The sequence below is a fragment of the Rhea pennata genome, chromosome 11 (assembly GCF_028389875.1).
Source record: "Rhea pennata isolate bPtePen1 chromosome 11, bPtePen1.pri, whole genome shotgun sequence".
NCBI classification, from domain to species: Eukaryota; Metazoa; Chordata; class Aves; order Rheiformes; family Rheidae; genus Rhea; species Rhea pennata.
Genome location: NC_084673.1, coordinates 6,155,580 through 6,178,588, shown reverse-complemented (window position 1 = coordinate 6,178,588; position 23,009 = coordinate 6,155,580). Strand labels below are relative to the sequence as shown.

Genomic DNA, 23,009 nt, shown 5'->3' with positions numbered 1-23,009 from the left:
TATATGTATATATACACGCACACATATATGTGTGTTGCTGAATTCTACTCTGAAGAAATGCGAATTCTTAGGCTGCCTCACTCAAGGCAGCACACAGCGCTGCTGCCAGCTCGCTCCCTAGAAGTCAGTGATGGTAATTCAGCCTCAGCACATCTTCTTAAAGACTCTTACTGGTCCATTAAATGACCATTCCTAGCAACCCGAATCAGAAGGTTCAGTAGGATGGGGATATAAAATGCAGGTTACCTAGACAGCCATTGCAAATGATGTAATTATGGTATTAGCTTCATTATTCTGAAAGCAAAAGGTGTAAGCTGCTGTTGCAGCGGTGCCTTTGATAACAGCCCCATCTCTGTTCTTGCAGTCATCGGTGTTTCTCAGCTGAGGTCGACAATCACTGCACGAGGTTAGAGATACGGCTTTACTGTGCAGTAGTTTCTACCACACATTACTGAAAGGGCTATAGGGAAGCTGGGATCCTCTTGGTTTCATGGCAAACATCTGCTTAAACATATGCTTTCTCTGTTTAAATATTAAAAAGCGCAATGCCTGTGATATAATTAGCTGCTCAGACAGAGAGCACCCTTGGGGAAAGTACAGGGTAAAAAAACTACATGTCTAGAACGCTTGCCTTTTTGGTGGCTTGGCCAAGTTCCTGAGAAACTGAAGCCTGTGTCCTGCAAACCACGACTGCAGATGACCCAGTTTGTCCATCTCACCAGAGGGGCCAACAGCTGAATGCAGGGTCAGGATAAAACCTCCTCCTTTCTCCTTCTCCACCTTGCTCTTAGCAGTGCTGGGCTGAGCTGGGGGAACAGCACAGGGCAGGGAAGCCTGCCCCAGTGGTGCTTGGCTGCCTGGGGATGAACCAGCCGTTCCCTGCAGTGATCCCCAGCAGTGCTCTGCGGTGCTGGCTGCAGCTGTCCCAGAGGAGGGATTGGGAGCACTGCTGTCTCAAGGGCTGCAACATGCCTGTGCATACAGCCCCTACCTCCAGAGTGACTGCATCCTGACACCCTTGTAGGAGACAGAGAGGAGTAGGTGACAGCTAAGAAGTGATGTGACAGTGGGTTTCTGAGCATCCATTTGAACCCTAAATCCTTGTGTCTTCATGGATCCTGTTATACAAATAACTGGAAGCATCTTTGTAATGTATAAATTCAGCATAGCAGCTGTCTATCAAATAACAGCAATATAGACCTTGATGCTTTTATCTGCAAGAGATGGCCGGGGAGGAAATGCAGCTGCGATGGATGAGGCTAGGCTGATCTGCCTAAAATACTGTAAGAATGTGAACAGAAAACCTAGCTATTTTCACCATAGTTTAAACAACATATGGCAGAAGCATTCTATGCTGGACCAGGCATAAAATAGGACACTGTCATGATGCAATATAAATGATATGCTTCCTTGCCAAACTGTCAAAGTCAGTTTTACATTTGTTTCTAGGTTGCTGCAGATATTTATAAAAGCTTGGAGGATAGGGAGGGGTGGGGAGAATCATAAAATCTACAGTAACCAAGTCATTTCCTTGGGACTGTTGCTCACTGCTTGAATAAGCGGAGAAGTCTAGACTCGTGGTTTACGCCCTCCCTTTTTAGAACAAATCAAGGGAAGAACATCTCAAACTGGCAGCTGTCCACCCCTCCTGGTCTGCAAGTTGCTTGAAACAGCTGAAACCACTCCTGCTCAAATATCAGGATACTTCAGAGAAAAAATCCTATGTTTGCACAGTGGGCTTTCTGTGCTGAAATGTTTTGCTGTTGCTGCTGCAGTCCAGAGAGCTGAGAATTCCACGTGTGGTCATCAGGCAATTGTGTAACAAGTAAGGCAAGAAGCAGAGCTGACTCACGGACAGCGCTCTAGATTTAACATGAGTGTTGTCCCTGTTGGCTGCATGGACCAGGCAGAGCAAGGCTGTTGGTTTGCAAGGCAGCAATGCCTGGGAGTTGTAGTCACGGACCTCATCTACATTGCATAAGGCACTGTAGAAGGACAAAGCAAAAGGCAGTCTCCTCTTCAAAGAAATTGCCATTTGTGTTGCTCCTGGTCCAGTCTAAGACTGAGGTGTTTTCCTATTTAAACAAAAATCCTCTGGGGAGAAGAAAAGACCCAGCCAAGTTCCTGTAACTCCCACTAAACTTCCCTTTCAGGATGTTTTTCCCATATTGATGTTGAGACTGGAGGATAATGGGGGCATAACAGTATTACAGTCTGTATTTTCTAGTTCCTGGACACACATGGTAACTGTTCTTCTGGAGAGTGCTTGATCACCTTCTTCTGTTGTAAAGTTTTCAAAGAGAGACTCTAAACATTTTCCAGGGGCGTTGCACACTGAGGATAAGCCTATGGACTGTAGTCTCCTCTTCCCAGTCATCCTTTAGTGGTTCACAGGAGACTGGGTCCACGCTGCAGATAGAAAACAAGTTATTGAGAATAGAGAAATGTTCTTTAATTTAAAAAGAGGACATAATGCAGATCTCTAAATTCACCACACTTCACAGTTTACTGAAATGTTAATAGCTGCCTTTGCTTCGTTTGTGCATGATGCCACATAAAATGGAGATGATTTGATTACTTTTCCACAGTGTGGTATGAAATACAGTAGCAAAGAACTACTGGAAATTACAGTGGCATGAAACCCATGTTTTTACTGATCTGCAGTATCCGAGCAGAATACTGTGTTGAGTGGTAGGAGGTCCTGTAGTAGTAGATACTGCTTTTTGTGGTGAGGCCACTGGTTCAATCTCAGCTCGAGTTAGCTGTGACCAGGAAGCTTTCTACCAGCCAGGAGGCTTTTCAGTAGCAACACAGAAACAAATCACTAATCATGAAACATAAATATGTGTCAGAGTGTTGTCATTATCTCCAGCATCAGGCATGTGGGGTCAGGAACAGGCCCAGGGACTACCTTGCAAGAGAGTGAGCTTTGAGCGTAGGAAGGAAGCAACTCAAATGTTCGATCCTTTCTGTGGGCTGTCAGTCTCTAGAGGGTGACACTACTGCCCTTCCTCAGTGTGGTCTGCACCCCTCACTCACATGGTTAATAGCAGCAGTCCACAAACAGTAATCAAAATTGTGCATAGCCTCTTCCAGCTATATAATGAACCCAGAAGGACTCATCTAAATAGGGAAATGATTGTGTTTAACAGCTGTTCAGCGTTCTTCCTCTGCGAGGAAGCATGCACTACAGCTGCAGCAGCGAGGGCTCACTTGTGAGCTAACCTTTGAAATACCATCAACAGTGCTAACTTGGATGCCAGGAACATTCCCACGGGGGCAGCGTTGGACTAAGTGTGGATTTAGTTCTTCCTAGTTCTCAATGTTTTGAGGGAGATTTCAAAAAAATATTGCAGTCAGAAGAGTGGCTGTAGAGCTGGTGTAACCTAGGAGTGCCTTGGGATGCTGTTCAACTCACTCCATCATGGAAGAGAGTTAGCAAAACCATCAGCACTGCAAAAGCATTCTCACTGCCAGTGAGGGATGCCCGCATGAGAGGTGCAGTGCACTAGCTATTTTGCTCAGTTAGGTGCTCCTTCAGCCATTGTGCCCTGCCGTTGTCTTCTAAGTGTTTTACTCTCTTTGCTGTGATGCAGAAGGAATGTAGACAGTTGAGTAAAATGCAGACTTTGTTTTTACTTTACCAGATCAGCCATCAAAAAGACCATGTTCTCAAGTATCGTCTCTTAGCTCCGCAGCTGGAGGTCCCCACGCTAACTCCAACAGCACAGCTTCACAGTCAACAAAGGTGTTAAGGAGGCAGTCCAAGCCTGTGGTATCCTTTATTTAAAATCTATTCAAGGGTTTGATAGCTGTGGGGCAGAGAGGTGTGAGTGGTACCTGTGGGTCATGTATGGTGAAGTGACTTGTATTCTGCTCTCAGCTCCATCATAGCTTTGCTGCCCCAGCTGGAGGTAGTCTCACAGCTCCTCCAAGCTTTGGTGCTCCTCTCTGCGAGATGAGGAGAACCATGCTTATCTGCTTTCCATTGCACTATGAAACATAATTGATATTTGGGAGCAACGTTGTGGTCCTCTGGGAGTGCTTACACAAGAGCAAGAGTGTTACTGCTGTTAAAAATTGCAATACTGAAAAAGCCAACTGTAACAACAAGAAAAAACAATGGCTTGTCCTAGTGGCTTCTGCTTTACCTTTTGGATGATTTGCTAATGTTTTTCCATGTTTCTTTCCGTAGGAGATGACAGAGAATGGCAGTCATCAGCTGGTGGTGAAAGCCAGGTTCAATTTTAAGCAGACCAATGAGGATGAACTGTCTGTTAACAAAGGAGACATTATTTATGTTACCCGAGTTGAAGAAGGGGGCTGGTGGGAAGGGACGTTGAATGGAAAAACAGGCTGGTTCCCAAGCAACTACGTCAGAGAAATCAAATCTACCGGTAAGCAAATTGCTTTCAAGGGCTGATTGAATGACAGCAGTATAATGCAGTGTAGATCCTTATGCCTTTGGGAAATTGCTGCTATTTATTAAGGACTGTTAGTGTGCTTTAAGCAACAGTGCTAATGGAAGTATGAATGGACGAGAATGGGAAAGAGTAGCCTTTCGCATGACTTGTTTTAGAGCTGCCTCTCCCTCTTCTCCAATCCAGTGCGTCCAGCAGCACAGCGCAGGAGCAGGGACAGCTTCTGGCACTGGAGGAAGAGGCCGGAGAATGCTTTGGGGGTCTGCTTAGCCCCCTTTGTCATGGGGAGCTATGAGGTCTTTCCAGCATCTAAGCACAGAATTACCTTTTTGTTTAAGGCCTTTGTCAGGCCGTGTATTTGGCTTTCATCCTGCCATTTCTGGCAGTGGTAGAATGAATGCTCATGATCTCCGTGAACAAGATAACAAAAACTATATGGCCACAGGGAACAGTACCCTGTTTTCATGCACAGCTATGGTTGATTTCACTTAGTACCTTTTCCCCCAGATGCATCCTGCTGCGAAGCTGCAGGCAATATTGAGGAAACAAAGAGAGAGAGAATGACCAGTCTGATGACATTTGCTTTCTTTGAGCTTTGTCTGAGTTTTCTTAGCATTTTCTGAGATGTGATTTTAACCAGATGTGCAGTGATGATAGCATGGAAGATACCCCTGGCTAAGTGCCCTGTAGTGGCCCACATGCATTCAAACAACTCAGTCTGCTGGATTTCTCAGACCATTGTGTGATAGTAAAATTGATAAAATCCAACTTTAATTTCCTGATGTGCCTTGAGGGTTTACCCTCATCAGAGAACCCTTGTGTGCTAAATGTACTTACATTTCAGGATCAGTCCTGGCCTCAGACACACTGAGATGGTGAGAGTAGTCTGCAAAGTGAATACAGAATTTAAAACTCTTGCTCCCGCACTTGCAAGTGAAAAAGCAAAAAATAGAAGAGTAAAATTTAGGAGTGAACATTCAGAATTAGGCCAGTTGTTATTTAATTCTAAATGAAAAACAATCATTTTTAGAATATTTGATTTCCCAGTATTTCCCTCTGGGAAAAGATGTCTGAGCTGGAGCTGGATGTCACAGCATAGTGAAGGCTTGTCTGGCACGGCTCAGGAATGACTAACTAAGCCAGTGAGTGGAGAAGAGAAACATTTTTAAAAGGAGACCAAACTTCAGTCCCATGGGAGAAGTCAAATGGGGGTTTCATGAAATAGCAGCACCTCAGTGAAGCAAAGGACAAATCTCCTGTTGCTCCTGATGGACGCTTGCCAGATTTTTCCATCTGCAAAGTCTTTCCCTCTGGGTGCTCTCTCCAGCACCGAGGCTGAGTAACCACCATTCTTCCGTTCCATATGGGAGGAGAGTTCATTCCTCCGGGGTGCAGACACAAACAGTCTCCGCTTGCTCCAGGGGACGTGGCTGTGTTGCAAGTGGCTGACACAGGGACCATCACCCCGACCCTGCGTAACGCGCCCGCGTGCCGCGGCCCGCTGTGGCCCAGGACGGGCTCTGCCTGCGGGGCGTACAACCCTCGCTGCATGCCAGCAGGAGCTGCTTTCCTGAGCCTCGCCTCCAAGGTGCGAGACTTGCCACTCTAAATAGAATTACTTGCTTTTGAGCAGTGTCTGCGCTCACTCTGTGTCCTGAGTGCGCCCTTCGGGTTGTAGTAACCAGCTGCGTGGAGCAAATCACCACTGAGTCTTTAAATGAAGCGCAGAGCTCACAGGGCTGGAAGTGACAGGAAACTCCACAAGGGCAATAATTAGAAAATACATCAAGCTGCAGTTTCCAGGGGCTAAATTTATCAACTTCAGCTTCTTCCCTGCTATCAGTGTGAAAATAATTCCCTTTTAGAAGCTGTTGCTTGAATGCAGGGAAAAAGGAAGGCCTGGCTGCTCTGCACAGCAGTTTTGGGGCTCTTCCTACACAGACACATTTCCCACAGCCCACCGAGAGAGAGCATCACGTTCAGGGCCTGCACTTAGAGCCTTGTGCCGCTGCCCTGCACGAGCCTGGAGGAGTAACATTACCTCTGCAGTGCCAGGAGTGCTGTCAGAGCCCATCTCCCGTGGAGAGCAAGGACCAAACCGAACCTGCCGTGGGGACATCACCCTGCACATGTGGGGATTGCACAGCCAGAGCACGACGCCAGAGGAACTAAAAAGTACAGGCAGCTTCCTGGCAGAGGTGTTGTTTCCCCCCATGCAAGCACACGCTGATTGTTGTTGGGTGTTTACTGGCAGGGAGTGCTCTTTTCTAGGGAAGGAACAATCGAGCCGGGTGTGCGTGTGCACACACGTGCGTGCCTCGCTGGATGCATCCGTAGCAATTTAGCAAATGGGAAAAAACAAACGTGAAAATCGACTTCCAGGTTTGTGTGAGCTCTTTGTTCAAATCTGCCTTCGTTCCGCAGAGGATTTTACAACACAAAAGACCGCAGGGATCAGGGTTCAACTTACTGCTTGGAGTTTGCTTCAGACACCTCGTGAATTACCTGGAGCAAAACCCTGTATACAGCACTTCTGATGGACTTCCAGTTTTAAAACCCAAATTTTGTGGTCTAGGTGAAGCCACACTGTAGCTCCAAACAGTGCCAGCCGCTGGGCTGCCGCCAGGGATTTCAGAGCAAACCTGTAAATGTCTGCGGCAGAGGCTGCGTTCTGGGTCTAGTGCGTCTCCCCCAGCTGCCAGTGTCATGCGTGCCTTAAGTTTGCTTCTGTTTTGTTTTGTTTTGTTTTGTTTTGTTTTAAGCAGACAGACAACCCTGCAGTTGCTCTTATGTGTGTTTACAGTGGTGAAGGGTTTTCTGCAGTCTGAGGGACACAATACAGCAGTGACTTTTCCTGGCAGGATAATGGGAGTTCTGCAATATAATTTACTGATGTATTTCTTTGTACAGATAAACCACTCTCTCCCAAAGCATTAAAAGGACTTGAAAGCACTCAGCTGACAAAGAATTATTACCCTGTGGTAAGTCCTAAAGCGCTGATTGTACATTTTAATAAGTAGCATATTATTAATCTTCTGAACTGGCTCCTTCCCTTAGAAATCACTGAAGCAATTTGTAACAATTGGGGATATGACTCTGTATTTAAATGCAGCTTTTACCATTTCCTTGATTCAGGATGTTTACTAGATTGTCAATATAAAAAACCACAAATGGAAGATGCTGCAAGATGTCTAAAGGAGAACTTGAAGTAGACAACTGAGATAACACAGCAGTTTTGAGATTAGTGTTGGAGAAAAAGTCATTATGTTTCTGTTCCAGTCTTTTCCTTTGAATGTCAGTTATCTTCCTTTGATAAAGATGGGGAGATAATGAACTGTGTCATGGAGTAAAGCAAGTCAAAATAGAGCTGTGATCCACGAGCCCCTTCTTTGGTTTAGCTGCAGTGGCTGGAGATGTTGCACCCTGAGCTGTCTGCCCTGTGCCTCTGCCAGAAGTTACAGTGCTCAGAGGAGGAGCAGCTGCTGCAATTCACAGCCTGACCTGTTAACTGGAGTTCATTTTGGAGCAGGACAATATGCCAGGCTATGAACTGTGGCAGCAAAAGAGGTAGAGAAACATCTCCTCTTCTACCATCTTGCTACAGGAGTGGTAATGTCTGGCAAAGGGGGGTGGTACCTCCCTACTGTGTCCAGCTTAGAGTAAGCCCATTGGTGCAAGAGAGTTAAAATGCCTGCATGAACTTCCCTGGCTCTCAGTCACAGAGGTGACATGGTTCATCAGCATGTCAAAATATATTTGAAAAAAAGCGAAGTGGGAACAACCTGTCTACAAGACTGGGAACCACCTCCACTGTCTCAAAAGCCCTATCAACATTGTGCAACTTGAGATTGTGAAGGCAGTGGGTTTGACTACCCTACTGCTGGAGACAACTTAGCTGCTGAGATGGATTAGCAGGACCAAACTGAACTCAGCATTTCCTCAAAATAGCAAGTGAGCTGTGCTCTGACTTGAGCTGTTGCAGGAGTTGTCTTCATTCTGGCCACTGTTACATTTAAATCGTTGCCTGCCTACGTGCAGATGGTGGTCCCAGGATGCATGCACAAATCATTTGTTTGCATACCTTGGCAGCCAGTTATGCATGCAGGGTTAGGCATGAGCCTTTCAGGGGTCAAATACCAAACTCAAATCTGAATTTACATTGTCTTCATGCTTTGCCAGAGAAGAAGGAGCAGCCCTTAACACCTGTTTTTCAGGACTCCCCCAGTTTGCTAAGTGAAATCCATAAATTGGATCTCTAGGGCTTTTCTGAGCATTCTGGGTTCTGCATTAACAAATGTGAAGGCATTTATGGACTTAACATACACTTCCATGATAGCTCTACACTTGGAAGCTGATGTCTTGTTCCTGTAACTAGTCACTAGTACTAAGATCTACTCAGTGCTCTGTCTCTCACCCTAGGTGTTGCAAAATATTCTGGAAACAGAACGAGATTATGCGAAGGAACTCCAGTCACTTCTGGGAACTTACTTAAGACCCCTCCAGTCTTATGATAAGTAAGATATAAGGGCATCTGAGATGGACAGAACCCTGTAAAATTGACCATAGTTCATACTTCTCCTCTTTTGAATGTTTAGGGACTGTTACTGCTCTTGTAAAACCTTAAAACTTCTCTGTGAACAAGAAAAAGACTATGTTTGTACAGGTTTCTGCTTTTTCCTATTCCTCAGTGGTCATGCAGGCATATGATTGTGTTAGAGATGGGCATTTCTTTTTGGTAGATGGCTGGCTGTTATAATTCATTTGCAAGCTCGTGTGTGACAGTCCTGACATGCATGTTTCCTGGCAGTATGCCTTGCATGGCTTCTTCCCTTGTAATTTGTCTTGTGACTTCTCAGCCCCAAGTGGCATTGCCTAGTCATCTCTTCATTTGGTAAGCCAGGAGGTATATTCTCTCTAGAGTGCCTCTCACTTAATCTGAACTGCTTCTGAGCAAGAAGTGCTTCCCCTCTCTCCTCATCTATATTGTGATCTGCTTGAAGTGTCTCCTTGTTCAGAAACAGCGTGCTGCTGTCCCTCATGGCCCAAGCAACATTTGGACAACCGAGTGCCTTTGTCAAGGTTTACCTGTGGAAATAAGTCATCGTGTTTTTCATCAGTGCCGACGAGTACGCTTCAGAGTCAGCACAAACCCAGTCACATCCGTAGGATTCCCTTGCACTTTATCCAGATGGTGATATACAGCTCTCTGCATATCAACAGATTTGCACCAATAGATCCAGTGTGTATAAAATACTCAGTGCAGTTAGCTTTATCCCATGCTTTTTGCCTCAACTTTGCAGTTGTCTGCCCCAAATAGCACCCAGGTTGGCAGCCCTGACCGTTTAGCCTGCACTTGTGTTTGCTCTGTTGAGTGTGAGTGTGCTGTCAAGGGGACAGGTTGACTCCAAGGCATCATGGGGAGCAGGCAGATGTTTAGACATCTTCCAGTCTGGAGAGATGGGACAGCTGTGTCTTAAGGCCTGTCTATTTAAATCTCTCCTTCCTTCCCCAAATCTTCACATAAGATAACTTCAGCTGTGAAAAATTCTCATCCTCTCAGCCTAACTACGCCACAGGCAGCAAATCACTTGTATGAGGATTGTAAGACAGTGACAGTGAGTCATTTGGCTCTGAGGAGGACAGGAGCAAAGACATTACCTTTAGCTAGGAAAAATCCAGTGTTACACATGGAACAGAACACCCATACCTGAAGGGCCACGTTATAGGACCCTCCTCACATAGGAAAACCCACAGCATGAATCTGTGAAGACAAAGCTCGTTTTGTGTCTGTGCACATACCTCCCTCTCCACCCCTTTAAGAAATCCCATCTGTCTGTGTCTATTAGACAGCTAAATATCTGAGAAGATTAGTGTGATTAAGTGATTAAAATCCAATTAAGTTAATCCTTGACAGCAGACATCATCTCTGGGAGGTTGTGGTCTGTAGCTCGCAGATCATAGATTTTGATGTTTTATCATGTTCAGTGGTATATCTAGGGGAAACAAAAATTCCTGGGCCTTTTTGGAAGGACTGCTCACAGACGCTGTGGGGATCCTCCTAAAAGATCTGCTCAGAGGCACTGTGCGGCATTTCTTTGATGCTAATTGGTGATTTGACTCTTTTAGGCTCAGTGCTGTGGACATTGCATCGTTACTGGGAAATGTCGAAGAAATCTATGCGTTTCAGCAAACGCTGAACCAAGCCTTGGAAGAAGTTGCAAAGTAAGCTCCCGCCGTGGCACTGAGAGTGTTAAGCTATTAGACTATGTCTAAAACTAATAGAAAGACCCATTCATTAACGTTCATCCTGACTGTTGTCTTAGGCTTGTTACATATAGAAGAAAATAACAGGATTGAAGAAAGGCAGAAGGTAGTGCTTTGAAAGGGGGGAAGCTAGAAGAAACTTTGCTATTTCTACTGTTAAGGCATCTGCTGAAACACGTGACGCAAAAGTGTCGCAAGCCCAAAGATGCAGACATGGGCAGGGTGGGAGATCTGGCAAGCGTAAAGGTAGAGATTGTCAGTGGAAAGAGAGGAGATTATCAGAGGTAATAATATCCCCCAGGGAGGCTGGAAGATGTGCCAGGTTGAGAGCCTTGACGTTTTGATTGGTGTGTCGGTGCTTGTAGGCTCCCTGAGAATCAACAGCGAGTGGGAGGCTGTTTTATGAACCTGATGCCCCAGTTCCGCTCCCTGTACCTGACATACTGTGCTAACCACCCGTCTGCAGTCAACGTCCTCACGCAACACAGGTGAGTGATGGAGATTGGAATGTAAATTCCTCCTTTAAAAAGTTACTTATGTTATTAATATGTGGCCTGGCATGGCTTTTGCCCAGGATCTTGGCAATAGGGTGTGGAGATAACAGGAATTCTGCTGCCAGGAAAGTGACTGTGGCTTTGGGCTCTTTGGCAGGGCTTCTCAGCTTCAGCATGGAGACAAGTCTGGCAGCTGTAGTGAGCTCCTGTAGCTCTGCTGTGCACTGATCTGTGCGACCAGTGTTCAGAGCTGGTCTCACAAGTTGAATCTGTACATGCAAGACTCTCGTATCCTGAGTAAAACAGAGGCAACCTCTGTTTGCCTTACTCTGGCCACGCGGCAGCATCTCCTACAACTGCTCCTTGCTTAAGGACCCAGATGCTGTTTCAACCCTGATGCTGAAATGCTCACATGCTTGCAGATGGGAGTATTTTTTCCTATGTGTGGTGCTATGGTATGGAGCACATCACTGCAAATGGAGGATGCTCAGAAAATCTCCTGGAGTTAACCAATTCAATAACTAAGCTGCTGTTCAACACGACAGTTGCTCTAAGGGGTCTTTGGTACATCACGGTAATAGCGTTTTCCTTCAACATGTGCAGCCTGAGCAGACACCTCAATTTGTGTAATGTCATGCTAAAGAATATACTATGCTGAAAGGCTACAATTATGTCATCTCTAATGCAATTTAGCTGTCCTTCCCGCACTGATGGGAAAGCCAAGACTGCAGCCATACTGCTTGGTTCTTCCCTTTCTGCAATGGAAGATTGCAATGTATTTACTTACCTTCTGAAATCCAACTTTAATTGAGCCTAATGAAAAGCCTGGCTCCTGTAAATGACTCATTCATTTGGTTCATTTATCTGACCCTTTTTCTTTGATCAAGCAAACAATCAGTTTTGGCAAATGTATGGATGTGCACAAGCCATATTTTCCAAAGTGGTGTGCATGCTAACATTGGCATCACTGCTCTCAGCATGGTCCCTGCACCTGAGCAGCTTATTGCTGTGACATCCTCCCGCGTAGCATGAGTGCCTACAGCCCTTGCTCTAGAGAATCCAGCTGGCCATGTATCACATCGCTTTCCTGGGGTACCAGCAGCTGGCACCGATGTACCCCTGGACACTGCACGCACAAAGACCTGCCACCGCACAGCGTCCCCGGGAGGTATGGTCTTGCTCAATCACAAGCTAGCTGTTCCCCGCCTTACCAGCTGGGGTTGCAGCTGGGAGGTCCCTGGAGGGTGCTTTGGATTGCTGTTAAAACAGCATAGCTCAGAGCAGAGCCCCAGCCATTGGGAGGGTGTGGGAGGCAGCAGAACACAGCCCTCAGTGGCGGCGAGCCCTGATACTTGTTGTTGTCTTTATTTATAGCGATGAGCTGGAGAAGTTTATGGAGAGCCAGGGTGCGGCCAACCCAGGCATTCTCATCTTAACCACCAGCCTCAGCAAACCCTTCCTGAGGCTGGATAAGTATGTGACACTTCTGCAGGAGCTGGAACGGCACATGGAGGTAGGTGAGGTGTGGGACTACTGTGTCCCTTGGTGCTGCAGGACCTGTCCCCAGATGGCAAGAGGCAGTTCTGCGCATTCCTCTAGTATTTGAGCCCAACACTCTAAAATTGCTTAGGAGGTGGGAAAGGGCATTATACCTGCATGGGAGCCTTTCAGCTTAAAAGTAGGAAAGCAAGGGAGGATTGTGAGGGGGAGTTGGGGGAAGGCAGTGCCTGCTCTTCACCCAAGTCCTTCACAAAAGATGGACCAATTCTAGCCCAAGCTAAAGCAAGAGTTCACGGTCAGGCTAGTTACACTTATTTGCACAGAGGTTATAATTCCATGTTTTTGTTGTCATTTTCTGAGATTCTTTTCCCCGGCCCCTCACTCCTGCCACACACAGGCACGCTCCACCCCCTCACCCGAGGTTTGTGCTCATCAACTGAAGCACACTCGTGCAGACATCGATCTGGCACAGAGCACAAACGTGGGGGCGGAGGAGGGAGTGCCTGGGAGCAAGAGTGCGCTGAGGGGAGGATAGAGACCTTCTTGGTGGGTGGCAGATGTGCTCTCGGACATTCCTCTGCCATTCACCTGCTGGTGTGCTGCAGCGATGGGGATGCAAATCTCCAGGGGGGATGCAAGCTGATGAAGAAAACAGAAATAACTTGTTTTTTTTAACCAGATTTGCTTTTGCTTCTTCCAGCATTAATCACCAGTTAATTACTTGGCAAGGGTAGCCATATTTGTTCAAATCTACATCCCAGCCAGAAAATTAAAACCTCTGTGCTTGAGACAGTTTTTTCTGCATAAGAGAGGCCACAAGACCGTATACTGACCTGTTCTGCCCTCACCTGGCATAGCTAAGCAGCAAGGACAGAGCTGAGCTTGGCTGCATCTCTGTGATGCTGTGGCAGTGCAAGCGTATTCAAGTGCCTTTAGAAATGCAGCAAAGAGGAGGTATGATACTGCTACCTTATGAGCAGGATTTGGCCTCTGTGTTTGGATTCTTGCATTGGGACCTTTGCAGCAAGACCAGAAAACATGCAGCACCCTTTATTTTGGTGTGCTGGCAGTGGAGACACCGAAGTCTGGGGCTGAGGAGGACGTAGGAAGGGCTATTCTTGACAAACCCATGCGATATCTCACCTTGTGTCCAGCCTCCAGCAAGGGCTGGTACTGGAGGAACAGGAGCTACATGCAGCACAGGCTTCTTAAGCTGAAGGTTGTATTTAATACTCCTTGGTGGGTTTTGCTCATTGCTTTTGGGCCTGTTTGTATTTCCTGCTTCCCCTGCATTGGTGCTGTCCAGCAGCTTGTGATGAGCTTTGTGAGGTGGGGAGGTTTTGAGTTTTGGTCCCCTGGGAAGAATATGGGCATATGCAGTTGCGATGCATGCAGAATGGATGTATCCAGTACAGATGTATGCCATAACATTCCCTGCACCGCCACGCTGCTGGAAACGGGGCAGGTCTGTTCAGGGCAGCCCAATCCAGGATTCAAGGGTAAGTGACTCTAGACACCCTTTACAGCCGCAGGGCCAGCTCCGTCACAGCCTTGACTCCTTGTGATTTGTTTGGTTGTTGGGCATAGGGTCTGGATGGCAAAGAGCTTATGATGTAGGGCCCTAGACCCACAGAAGAAAGTGCTGGGAGAGTATCAGCGTGCAGCTGGAATCAAATAAGTAGCAGCATCCTGCTTTCTCCTGCTCAGCCCAAGAGCTTCCCATCAGGTGTGCTCTCCCTTAAACTTGGAGGTGGAGTTCCCATTGACCATGGACATCCTACCCTTGGTGGGGCAATAGCTGGAATATCTCACAAATAGAATTTTTCTGTGTGAGTTTGAAAACAGAGATTCACCCTACACCGTCTGGCTGTTCTCACTGGGTTTTTTTTTTTTTTTTTTTTGTAAGCTGTTTGGTCTAAGAAAAATCAGACCTGCTCTTGCACTGGCCATTTTAACACTCATTGAATAGTTTGATATGAATGGATTACATAGCTGCTTTAAAACATGTCAAGCTGAGCAGGGCATTGAGGAAGTCAAGTCTGGAACCAGGGGGATTTTTGTCCCCTTGTGCTGTCCTGGCTGCCTGCACCCTGCGTCCCACTTCCTTTGAAGCCCTGCAGCCCTGAGTGCACAGGGGCAATTCTGCACTTCCCAGGGCTGCTGCTGCTCATGGCTCAGAGATTTTTCTTTCCTTCACTAGGAGGCGCATGCAGATCATGAAGAGATTTTGAAAGCAGTCACATCCTTCAAGTCTCTTGTGGTAGGTGGTGATTCTTAAAATAGCGTGCTCCATTTCAGGGTTGTGTTTCACAAAGAATGAGTCAAGCCTGACATTTGTCTCCTTGTTTAAAAAAAAAAAAAAAAAAAAGAAAAAGAAAAAGAAAAAGAAAAAAAGTCTTTTGGAGTGGAAAAGATGGTTTGTAAAGATTATTTAAATTTCAAGTTTCAAGCCTAGAGTTGTCCCTTTGGTTGCACGTTCCAGCAATCGCGCACTGGCTCTGTGATCCCAGCAGCAGAGGCAGAGCACCTCACACAAAGCCGTGTGTGGGTAGTGGTGGTGGCGGGGCTCTTTCATCTCGTTTTACCTTCATACCCTAATCATTTGCCACATGGAACTGTACTACCCCTTGCTCGTTAAGATGAACCATGAAAGGTTAACACCGGTGTCTGACTCAACTGCTGGTGCCAGCAGAAAGGCCTCCTCGGAGCCCAGTGAATGGCTGTTGATTTTGTTGAGATTTGTTCCACAGTACATCAGTAGGCTTTGGCTGCGTCGCAGATATTTGTCACTCCAGGTGCCCTGGCCATCAGCGGCGAATGGAACGAGCTGCACAAACAGCAGCCAAGGAATGAGTCAGAGAGCGATATTGAACCTATTTCAGTGAACTGCGTTACCTACACCCCTCAAAGTCCTTTTGCAATGAGATGAAGAAAGGGGGAAAAGCCATCCACATGCACAAATATTTTACTCAGCAAAGCTTATTTCAGTTATTAAGAAGCTATATGCACTCTCTCTTTGAGGCCACTGAATACCTTTCACTATAACCGCTCCAGATGTGGTCCAACTTCCTTCCTTAGCAGAGCAGATGCAAGTTTTCAGTGCTTAGCAGTGCAGATAAAAGATGGGGAGGAGAAAGTTCATAGAAAACAGGAAAGGGCGATCATGTTACATTTACTTAGAAACTCAGCTCCCGTTCCATTTATTCTAGTAGATAATAGGGGAATAACTCAGTTAAATTGTACGATGTCATTAATCTTTAGAAATGCTCATCAATGATAGAGATTTTTACTTGAAATATATACTTGGGCACTCAGCAGTTTAGGGTAGTTGCTGCGTAACTAAAGTGGTTCGCTGTGGATTTGAGGTGAGATGGGCAGAAATGCCTTCGGCGACATAACACACGACTCCCAGGAAGCCAGGATCAGAAAGGCTGCTACATGAAGGCACAGCAGATGTTCCTGCAGAGCCACAGCAGGAGCAGAGCTGTGTGGTTTGCAGTGGTGCCTGCTATACAGATTCTGATGGATTGTTGTGGATTTTTTATGAATTTGCACCAGGTGAACTTTAGGTTCAGCCATTCAGGGAGCTAAAGACCCATTTGAAACACATAACAATTGCAAAACCAGAGGAATCTCTCACAGTCCAATCCGAAAGTTGTACGTGTTTTCAGGCTAGACCCAGCATGGCCTTGCCTTTGGGCCTGTGAAAAGATCTAGATGTTTAAAGAATTTGTATGCCACTGACCCCCTTCCTGACTTTGAAGGGGGAAACAGAGGTTTAAAAAAACAAGTAGGTGAAAACTGAGCCCAGGTTTGGTCTTGCAGCAATTTTCTCCCTTAGCAAAATGGTTATAACAAAATGATTATAACGGTTATAACCATTCTATATATATATATATATATATATATATATATATATATATATATTTATATATATAGAATGGTTATAAAAAAATGATTATAACAAAATTTGCGTGGATTTGCAGGGTCATCTCTGTTTAGTCAGCGTTGTCCTCTGTTTGCTGAAAGTTGCTGAAATACTAGCTGTTCCAAGGAGCTCTACCAGTCCAGAACTGCTACGCGCTGGTGCAGGCTTCTAAATTATGATAGCTTCAAAAGCTTCCTTTTGTATTACTCTACTCTGCTGCTGCAATATTGTGCCAAGCTCCCAGTCTGTGTTTTGTAAATTTTCTTAGAAAAGTATCTGCAAGTATGATTTTTTGGGGCTCTGCACTGTTGCAGATAGGACTTTATTTGCTGTTTGGGCAAAATTGAGAGAGTCTCTTTGAGCACCAACAAAATCAGAAACATTTAACTCTGGCTATCTTGGTTTGGAAAATGTGACTCTCTTCTCTCAGATAGAACTGGTTTGGAAAGAAAAGCATGCTCAGTGCAGTTTGCAATTTTTTGGACATTTTAATGAATTCATTAATTTGTAAATTGCTAAGGTGTGATTTTAAACAAACTTTATGTAATAGAGCCATAGCAGGGTTCCGTACAGGCTTTCCTGGTGCAAAGTAATGAAGCTTTTGCAAAATGGTAGATCCAATTGCATGTGATGCTGTCCATCTTTGCTGAGTTCCTCTCATTGCCATGGGTCTCTTTTGGATTAACGCTTTGAGCCCTGCAGTCAAATTCTGCTTGTGGTGCAATCCCTTGGCGTGCTCAGCACTGAGCCCCTTTGGCTAAAGCTGTCAGGCCGTGGAAGCGTGGCTGGTGAATCCATCTTTGTTAGGATGGTTCGAGTTTGAGTCTGACCTTTTGTTAACAAAAAGCACTGTTGCTGTGATTTCCAGTCACAGTGCCAGGAGCTGAGGAAGAGGAAACAACTAGAACTGCAAATCCTTTCAGAATCCATCCAGCGCTGGGAAGGAGAAGACATAAAAACGATGGGAAGCATAATCTACATGTCCCAGGTTATGGTACAGTGTGGGGGAAGTGAGGTAAGTGCAGTGGTCCTTCCTTCTCCTGGCTGAAGAAATCCCCACTTGCTCATGGGATTAGCTATGCAAGCTGAGAGCTACTCTGACCCCAGACCAGCAAAGTGCTCACAAATGATGCCTAGTTTTATCTGAGGGAGTGCTGCACATTGGGACGATGCATGTCTTTGAAGTCAAGCTCTGCATCAAGTCCCGAGGGATTAGCTTCGGGCCTTCAATGACACACTTTTCAAACAAAAAAAAAGGTGGTTTAGTGTCACTTAACACATCAATTTCCCTTCTTCCTCCCTGTGACTTACTCTAAGAAACAAGAGTATCTTTAAAGTGTGCATTAGCATAATCATTTTGCAACATCCTGTGCACAGCCTGGTAGCTGTCGTGACGTCCCACTCCAGAGTTGACTGCGTTGTGGAAATAGCTAAAGGGATTCCTGTACTGTAAGAGCAAATGCTGGTCCTGAATTATCGCGTATGTGTTCTTAACAGACGTTTTCCTGTAGGGTTAAACCCATGAATACTGCAAGTTTTTGGTGTTTGCTGTGTGGAAATGTGCCTGTTACCACTGAATTGCTTGCTATAGCAACTTCCCCTAGAAAAGAAGATCCGTAAAACAAAGCCCTTCAGTGTCTAGTCCTTCCTGTCTCGGTTGGGATTTGAAATACTGGGAGACATAAGGTCTTCTGAGACCATATGGAATTAGAAAGGGAGGTCAGTAATATCTTTGGGATTAGCAAGTTGCAAACAAAAATGTATGGAGGCTCCCTCAAAAAAAATAGTGTGGTTAATGCAGAAAAGTGGTGCTGTAAAGAAAATAAGCCAGAGTAATTGGTCTGGGTCTTGGTCCTGCTAAGGCTGTGATTCCAACCACCACAAGCTCACTTTGCTGAGAGGAGAGGTTGCAAACTAGACTGACCTTAATTCTTGTCTCCGCAGGAGAAAGAAGAGCGCTATTTCTTGTTATTTTCAAATGTTTTGCTTATGCTGTCTGCAAGCCCACGGATGAGCGGGTTCATATATCAGGTAGGCATGATTAATTTGAAGTTATGAGGCATTAGGTGTGAAAAAGGAAATCAGATATCTCTTATAACATTCAAACCCTCTGCTTCCTCAAATCTCTCTGCTGTGGTGTTAGTGCTCCACGCTAAGGAAGCAGGGCTTGATTTTACCATACATGCTCGGGCACTTACTGAAAGTACCTCTGTCCTGCCGGCTGGTTAAACAGCATGTGTAAGTGTGAATGCTGTGGAATTAGGAAAAAAAACAACTCGGACCAAGCGCAGCTACTGCCGTTCCCCTACCTGCTATTCTCGTGAAATCTGTGTGTGTGTGTGTGTGTGTGTGTGTGTGTGCACGCGTGTGTGTGTCCATGTAAGGAGTCCTGACCCAGCTGTAGGATTTTGCTCCGCATGAACAGCCCACTGACTCTCAGCGTTGTGCTATTTTTGGAAAATATTTCACTATTATAAAGGCCACCTGTGTATATAGGCAAAATTTCCACTGTACAATGCAGCCTAAATGATGCATTCTGAATGGCTGCAGTCAGGCTGTTTGGAGCTTATCTTTCTCTAAATAAATAAATAATAAATAAACAAAAATAAAACATAAACATAAACAATAAACAATAAATAAACTCCCGGAAAGGATACTGTTGTATTGATGTGTCATTTGTTGTGTGCAAGGATGATGAGGGAGACAGGAAAAATTTGGGAAGAGTTTTGCTGGGCTTAGATTTTGTCTGCCAATGGAAGTAAGGCAAGTGGGCAGTTCACTATGCAAAGCAGAGGGACATGGAAGGCTTTCAGGAAAACCAAGGGAAGTTCATGTTCCTGACTTCTCTGTAAAAAGATTTTGCACTCAGTGAGTTTCAAGGGTGACAGATGAGCCAGGGATGGATGACTCCGTTGTCATGGGAGCTTCTTCTCAGACATTTGACCTAGTTGCGCAGGGAAATCTAGATCCATAAATTAAAGGAGACTTTTCGTGTAGTCTGAAGCCTTCACAAATTAGTTTTTAATGGCAAATCCTAAAGAGAAATGAATCATTAGAAACAAGTAAAACAACACCTGCCTGGGAGGCAGATGCAGACACTGACTCTTCCTCAATTCTTCCAGGGAAAGCTGCCTTTAACAGGAATGACACTGACAAAGCTGGAAGATGCTGAAGGGAATGAGCACACGTTTGAAATCGCAGGTCAGTGTGGCCCCTACCTGGGGCCATCCTCGCAGTCCAAACAGCAGCTGCCACCAAAGGGACCGGTCCTCCTGCTTGCAACCTCTGCATCCCTGCTGAGCCATGGTCATCTTTCTGCCCCTCTGCTGTGTGTTGTCTGAGCTCCTGGGCATCTGCCCCCTGCCTGAGGCAGTCTCCTTCTGATGTCCCTGAGCTCTGTTTCTGGTTAGTGCTCAGCTGCTTTCCAAGAGAGCAGTGTTTCATAAGCAACAAATTTTCAACAAGGGCCGATCATGCCTCCCAGTAGCACTTTTTGCCTGATGGTATTTGGTGTCAGGGCCCCATTAATCAATGAATTACTGCATTTGCTCACTTTTATCTTTAAACAATTTTGCACGCTTTCATCCCTCCGTTTTCCTTATCTTTTTCATTCATACTTTTGGGGACTGAGTGCCCAAAACAGAACCGGCAGTCACGTCTTTGCACTGGCTTTTCTGAAGCCACTGGGCTTTGCAAACTGAGGAGTTGCTTGCTGTCATAATGAGTTGAGCTTATCTTATGTTTCTTCCTGGGTCTCTGCCATTTGCTAAGGAATGTTATTTAACCCTCTGCTGCAGGGAACATGACAGAGCGGATCACTGTGTCCTGCAGCAGCAGCCAGGACTTGCACGAATGGCTAGACCATTTGCAAAGGCTCACCAAAGGGACGTGCAACATCATATCCAAAACACAGTCCTGGAGTGCTCATTCGGTAAGTGTATTTCACCCCAGCCTATCTTGTTGCCTCTTGTTTCTCAGCACTGGCTGATCTCTCTTTTTCTGCAGTGCCACCTTGATAGCGAGATAATTTGTACAGCTCTAGAACTTTTTGCATCACTGCAGTTTTGTTTGTAGCCACGTAGTTCACAACCAGCACTGCTCATAGCATTTTTCTATATCCTGCCCTATTTTGATTGCAACCTACGTGTCTTAAAGGAGTTCATAGTGAAGCTTTGTCTGTTGCCCTCTGTTTGAATAATTTGTTTGGTGGCCAAGTCTTCATTGTTTCTCATCTATTTTCTCAGACATTTAGTTCACCTGGACAGATTCGTGGCCCATTGGAGCCCCCCAAAATCCTCAAGCCTTGGAGCTTGAGTTGTCTCCGCCCTGCTCCTCCTCTCAGACCATCAGCAGCGCTGAGTTACAAAGAGGTAATCCCCTGTGCATGCAGGGTGCCATCATTTCATGACAGTCTCCAGTGTTTGTGCCCAGATTTCTTATCTCATGATGAGGGTACAGGAGCTTATGTTTATTACTCTTGGTCAATGGCTATGTTAAGAGAAAATACTGTGCAAGTCACACCCCGGCCTGCAAACATGTGTGATGGATGCTTGTCACTGCAACTTTATGCTGCGAGTGGAGCTTCAGCATGTGCATTTGCACGGTCAGTGTCCCATTCTCAGTGTTTTCAGTCGGCTGCCCTAGCTCACTCTCAGTCAGTGACAGTGCCCTGCGATGCAGGTGCAAGGATTTCATTGCTGTGGTCCACATCGCTCTTGGCTGCTGGGTGTCATCAGTCCTGCAGTTGTGCTCAGCCCTCCTTCACAGCCTACCTGAGTGTTTTACGTACCTGCAACCTGCTGAGATGCAGCAGGCCTGCGCGATTGCTTCCCCAGCAGAAACCCCGAGCCTGGGAGGTAGGAGGCCCCTGGGACGGTGATGTGGGGAAACCCAAAATAAAACCCAGCTCCTATTCTCACCCCCTGCGGTAACTGCAATGCTCTCCTTCCCTACCTCACGTTAAACTTTTGGGATTACTCACTGGTAACTCAGGTAACGTTCCTCTTACTGATACAGCACTCCGGTTCTGAGTCACTGGCCTTTCTGGGTACAGCAGCCCTGGGAGCGTCGGTGCCTGGGGCTCCGAGCGTGGTGCGGCGCGGCATGGCATAGGGAGGGGGCTCGCACGCTGCTGCCAGCTCAGCCCCCCGGCTCTCCGGGACAGAAAGCCTGGTAGCCAGAGGAGCTGTGGGGCTGCTGCTTCAGGCAGAGATTTTAGGTGGCATCGTGGTGTTCTGTTATGTTTATTTCTTAAAATTCGTAAAATAATAAATTTCAGTTTGGAAATTAAATTGTTCAAAAAACAAGCAAACAAATTGAAAATGACCTTTAATCTTTGCATGTTCCAAATCCCTAATGTAGACTAAACAGTTTCTTGTTTGCATGGTGAATTAAAATGTAGGATGGGGCTTTATTTTGAGGAGAAGCTTTTCTGTGTGAAAGTACAAACATTTATTTTTAACACAGGACAAAAACACAGATTGAGCAATATCATTAATGCCACAATCCTTTACACTTTCTTAGTTATTCCCTGCCCACAGAGCAGGAGTTAAAACTATCTGCATTAAAAGGACGTGAGAGTTTTTTCAGCAGTGGCTGTGCAGACAGGGAGCCCAACAGGATGTGCCAATGCTCCTGGGCTGGATGGTGGCATGCAAGGTGTAGAAGGACCCAAAACCATGGTTTGCATGAGAACAGCAGTATCACAGACCTACTGTGGAAAGCAGTGGGTGCAGCCCTCACTTGCCTCTAATGATCCTTCTTATAAAGACCCTGCTGAGGCTAGAAAATCTCCAGATAATGAAAAGATTTTCCTTGCATTAGGCTTGGGCTTGCAGTCATTTTCCACAGCTGCCAGTTGGTTGGATGGGACCAAGTGGCCACAGCTGAGCAGCTTAGGCTCTTTTTTTTTGCCTAGACTGCAAGCGGAGCTTGGGAAATGAAGCTTTGCCTGTTGCAAACATTTTGCTAGCTGAAACAAGTTATAAGAAAACATGACTGACTCAAGGCTCCCTGGCAGCTCCAATACTTGACCGAGTTGGCTGAGCATATCATTGGAAACCAAAAGTCCAGTGGACTCCACTCGGAGCTGGAGCAGAGCTGAAAGTGCACAACGTGATTTTAAGGCTCTAAAGGCCAACCTGTGCGAGCCTAGCAGGCTGCTCTCCTCTTAAATGCAGAGAGACTTGTGGAGACAGGCATGTGATGCCAGACATAAAATACGTATGGTTGTTGGCCCAAGCAGATTTTTGTCTGCCGTGTCCCTCCTTCCAGACCCAGAATATTCAATCACTAAGCAGAACTCGTATTTCACTGTATTTAAAAATGAAAAAAAATAAAGTAGGACAGAAAATAAACTGTGCCGATAGCTCAGAGCAAAGTATGTTTCTATTATGAGGATAA

The 23,009-nt window shown here is 45.8% G+C and overlaps 1 protein-coding gene across 3 annotated transcripts in view; it reads left to right on the top strand.

Annotated features, from left to right (window-relative positions):
* The window catches only part of ARHGEF6 (Rac/Cdc42 guanine nucleotide exchange factor 6), a 43,173-nt gene that overhangs the window by 11,214 nt on the left and 8,950 nt on the right, over positions 1–23,009 (top strand). For all 3 annotated transcript variants that reach the window (XM_062584409.1, XM_062584408.1, XM_062584410.1), the window contains 13 exons: positions 3,648–3,775; positions 4,196–4,397; positions 7,332–7,402; positions 8,841–8,935; positions 10,548–10,643; positions 11,051–11,173; positions 12,554–12,692; positions 14,880–14,939; positions 17,476–17,622; positions 18,552–18,638; positions 19,730–19,808; positions 20,405–20,538; positions 20,852–20,977. In XM_062584409.1, coding sequence (XP_062440393.1) covers positions 3,648–3,775; positions 4,196–4,397; positions 7,332–7,402; positions 8,841–8,935; positions 10,548–10,643; positions 11,051–11,173; positions 12,554–12,692; positions 14,880–14,939; positions 17,476–17,622; positions 18,552–18,638; positions 19,730–19,808; positions 20,405–20,538; positions 20,852–20,977 — 1,487 coding nt within the window. The remainder of the gene's footprint in view (positions 1–3,647; positions 3,776–4,195; positions 4,398–7,331; positions 7,403–8,840; positions 8,936–10,547; positions 10,644–11,050; positions 11,174–12,553; positions 12,693–14,879; positions 14,940–17,475; positions 17,623–18,551; positions 18,639–19,729; positions 19,809–20,404; positions 20,539–20,851; positions 20,978–23,009) is intronic.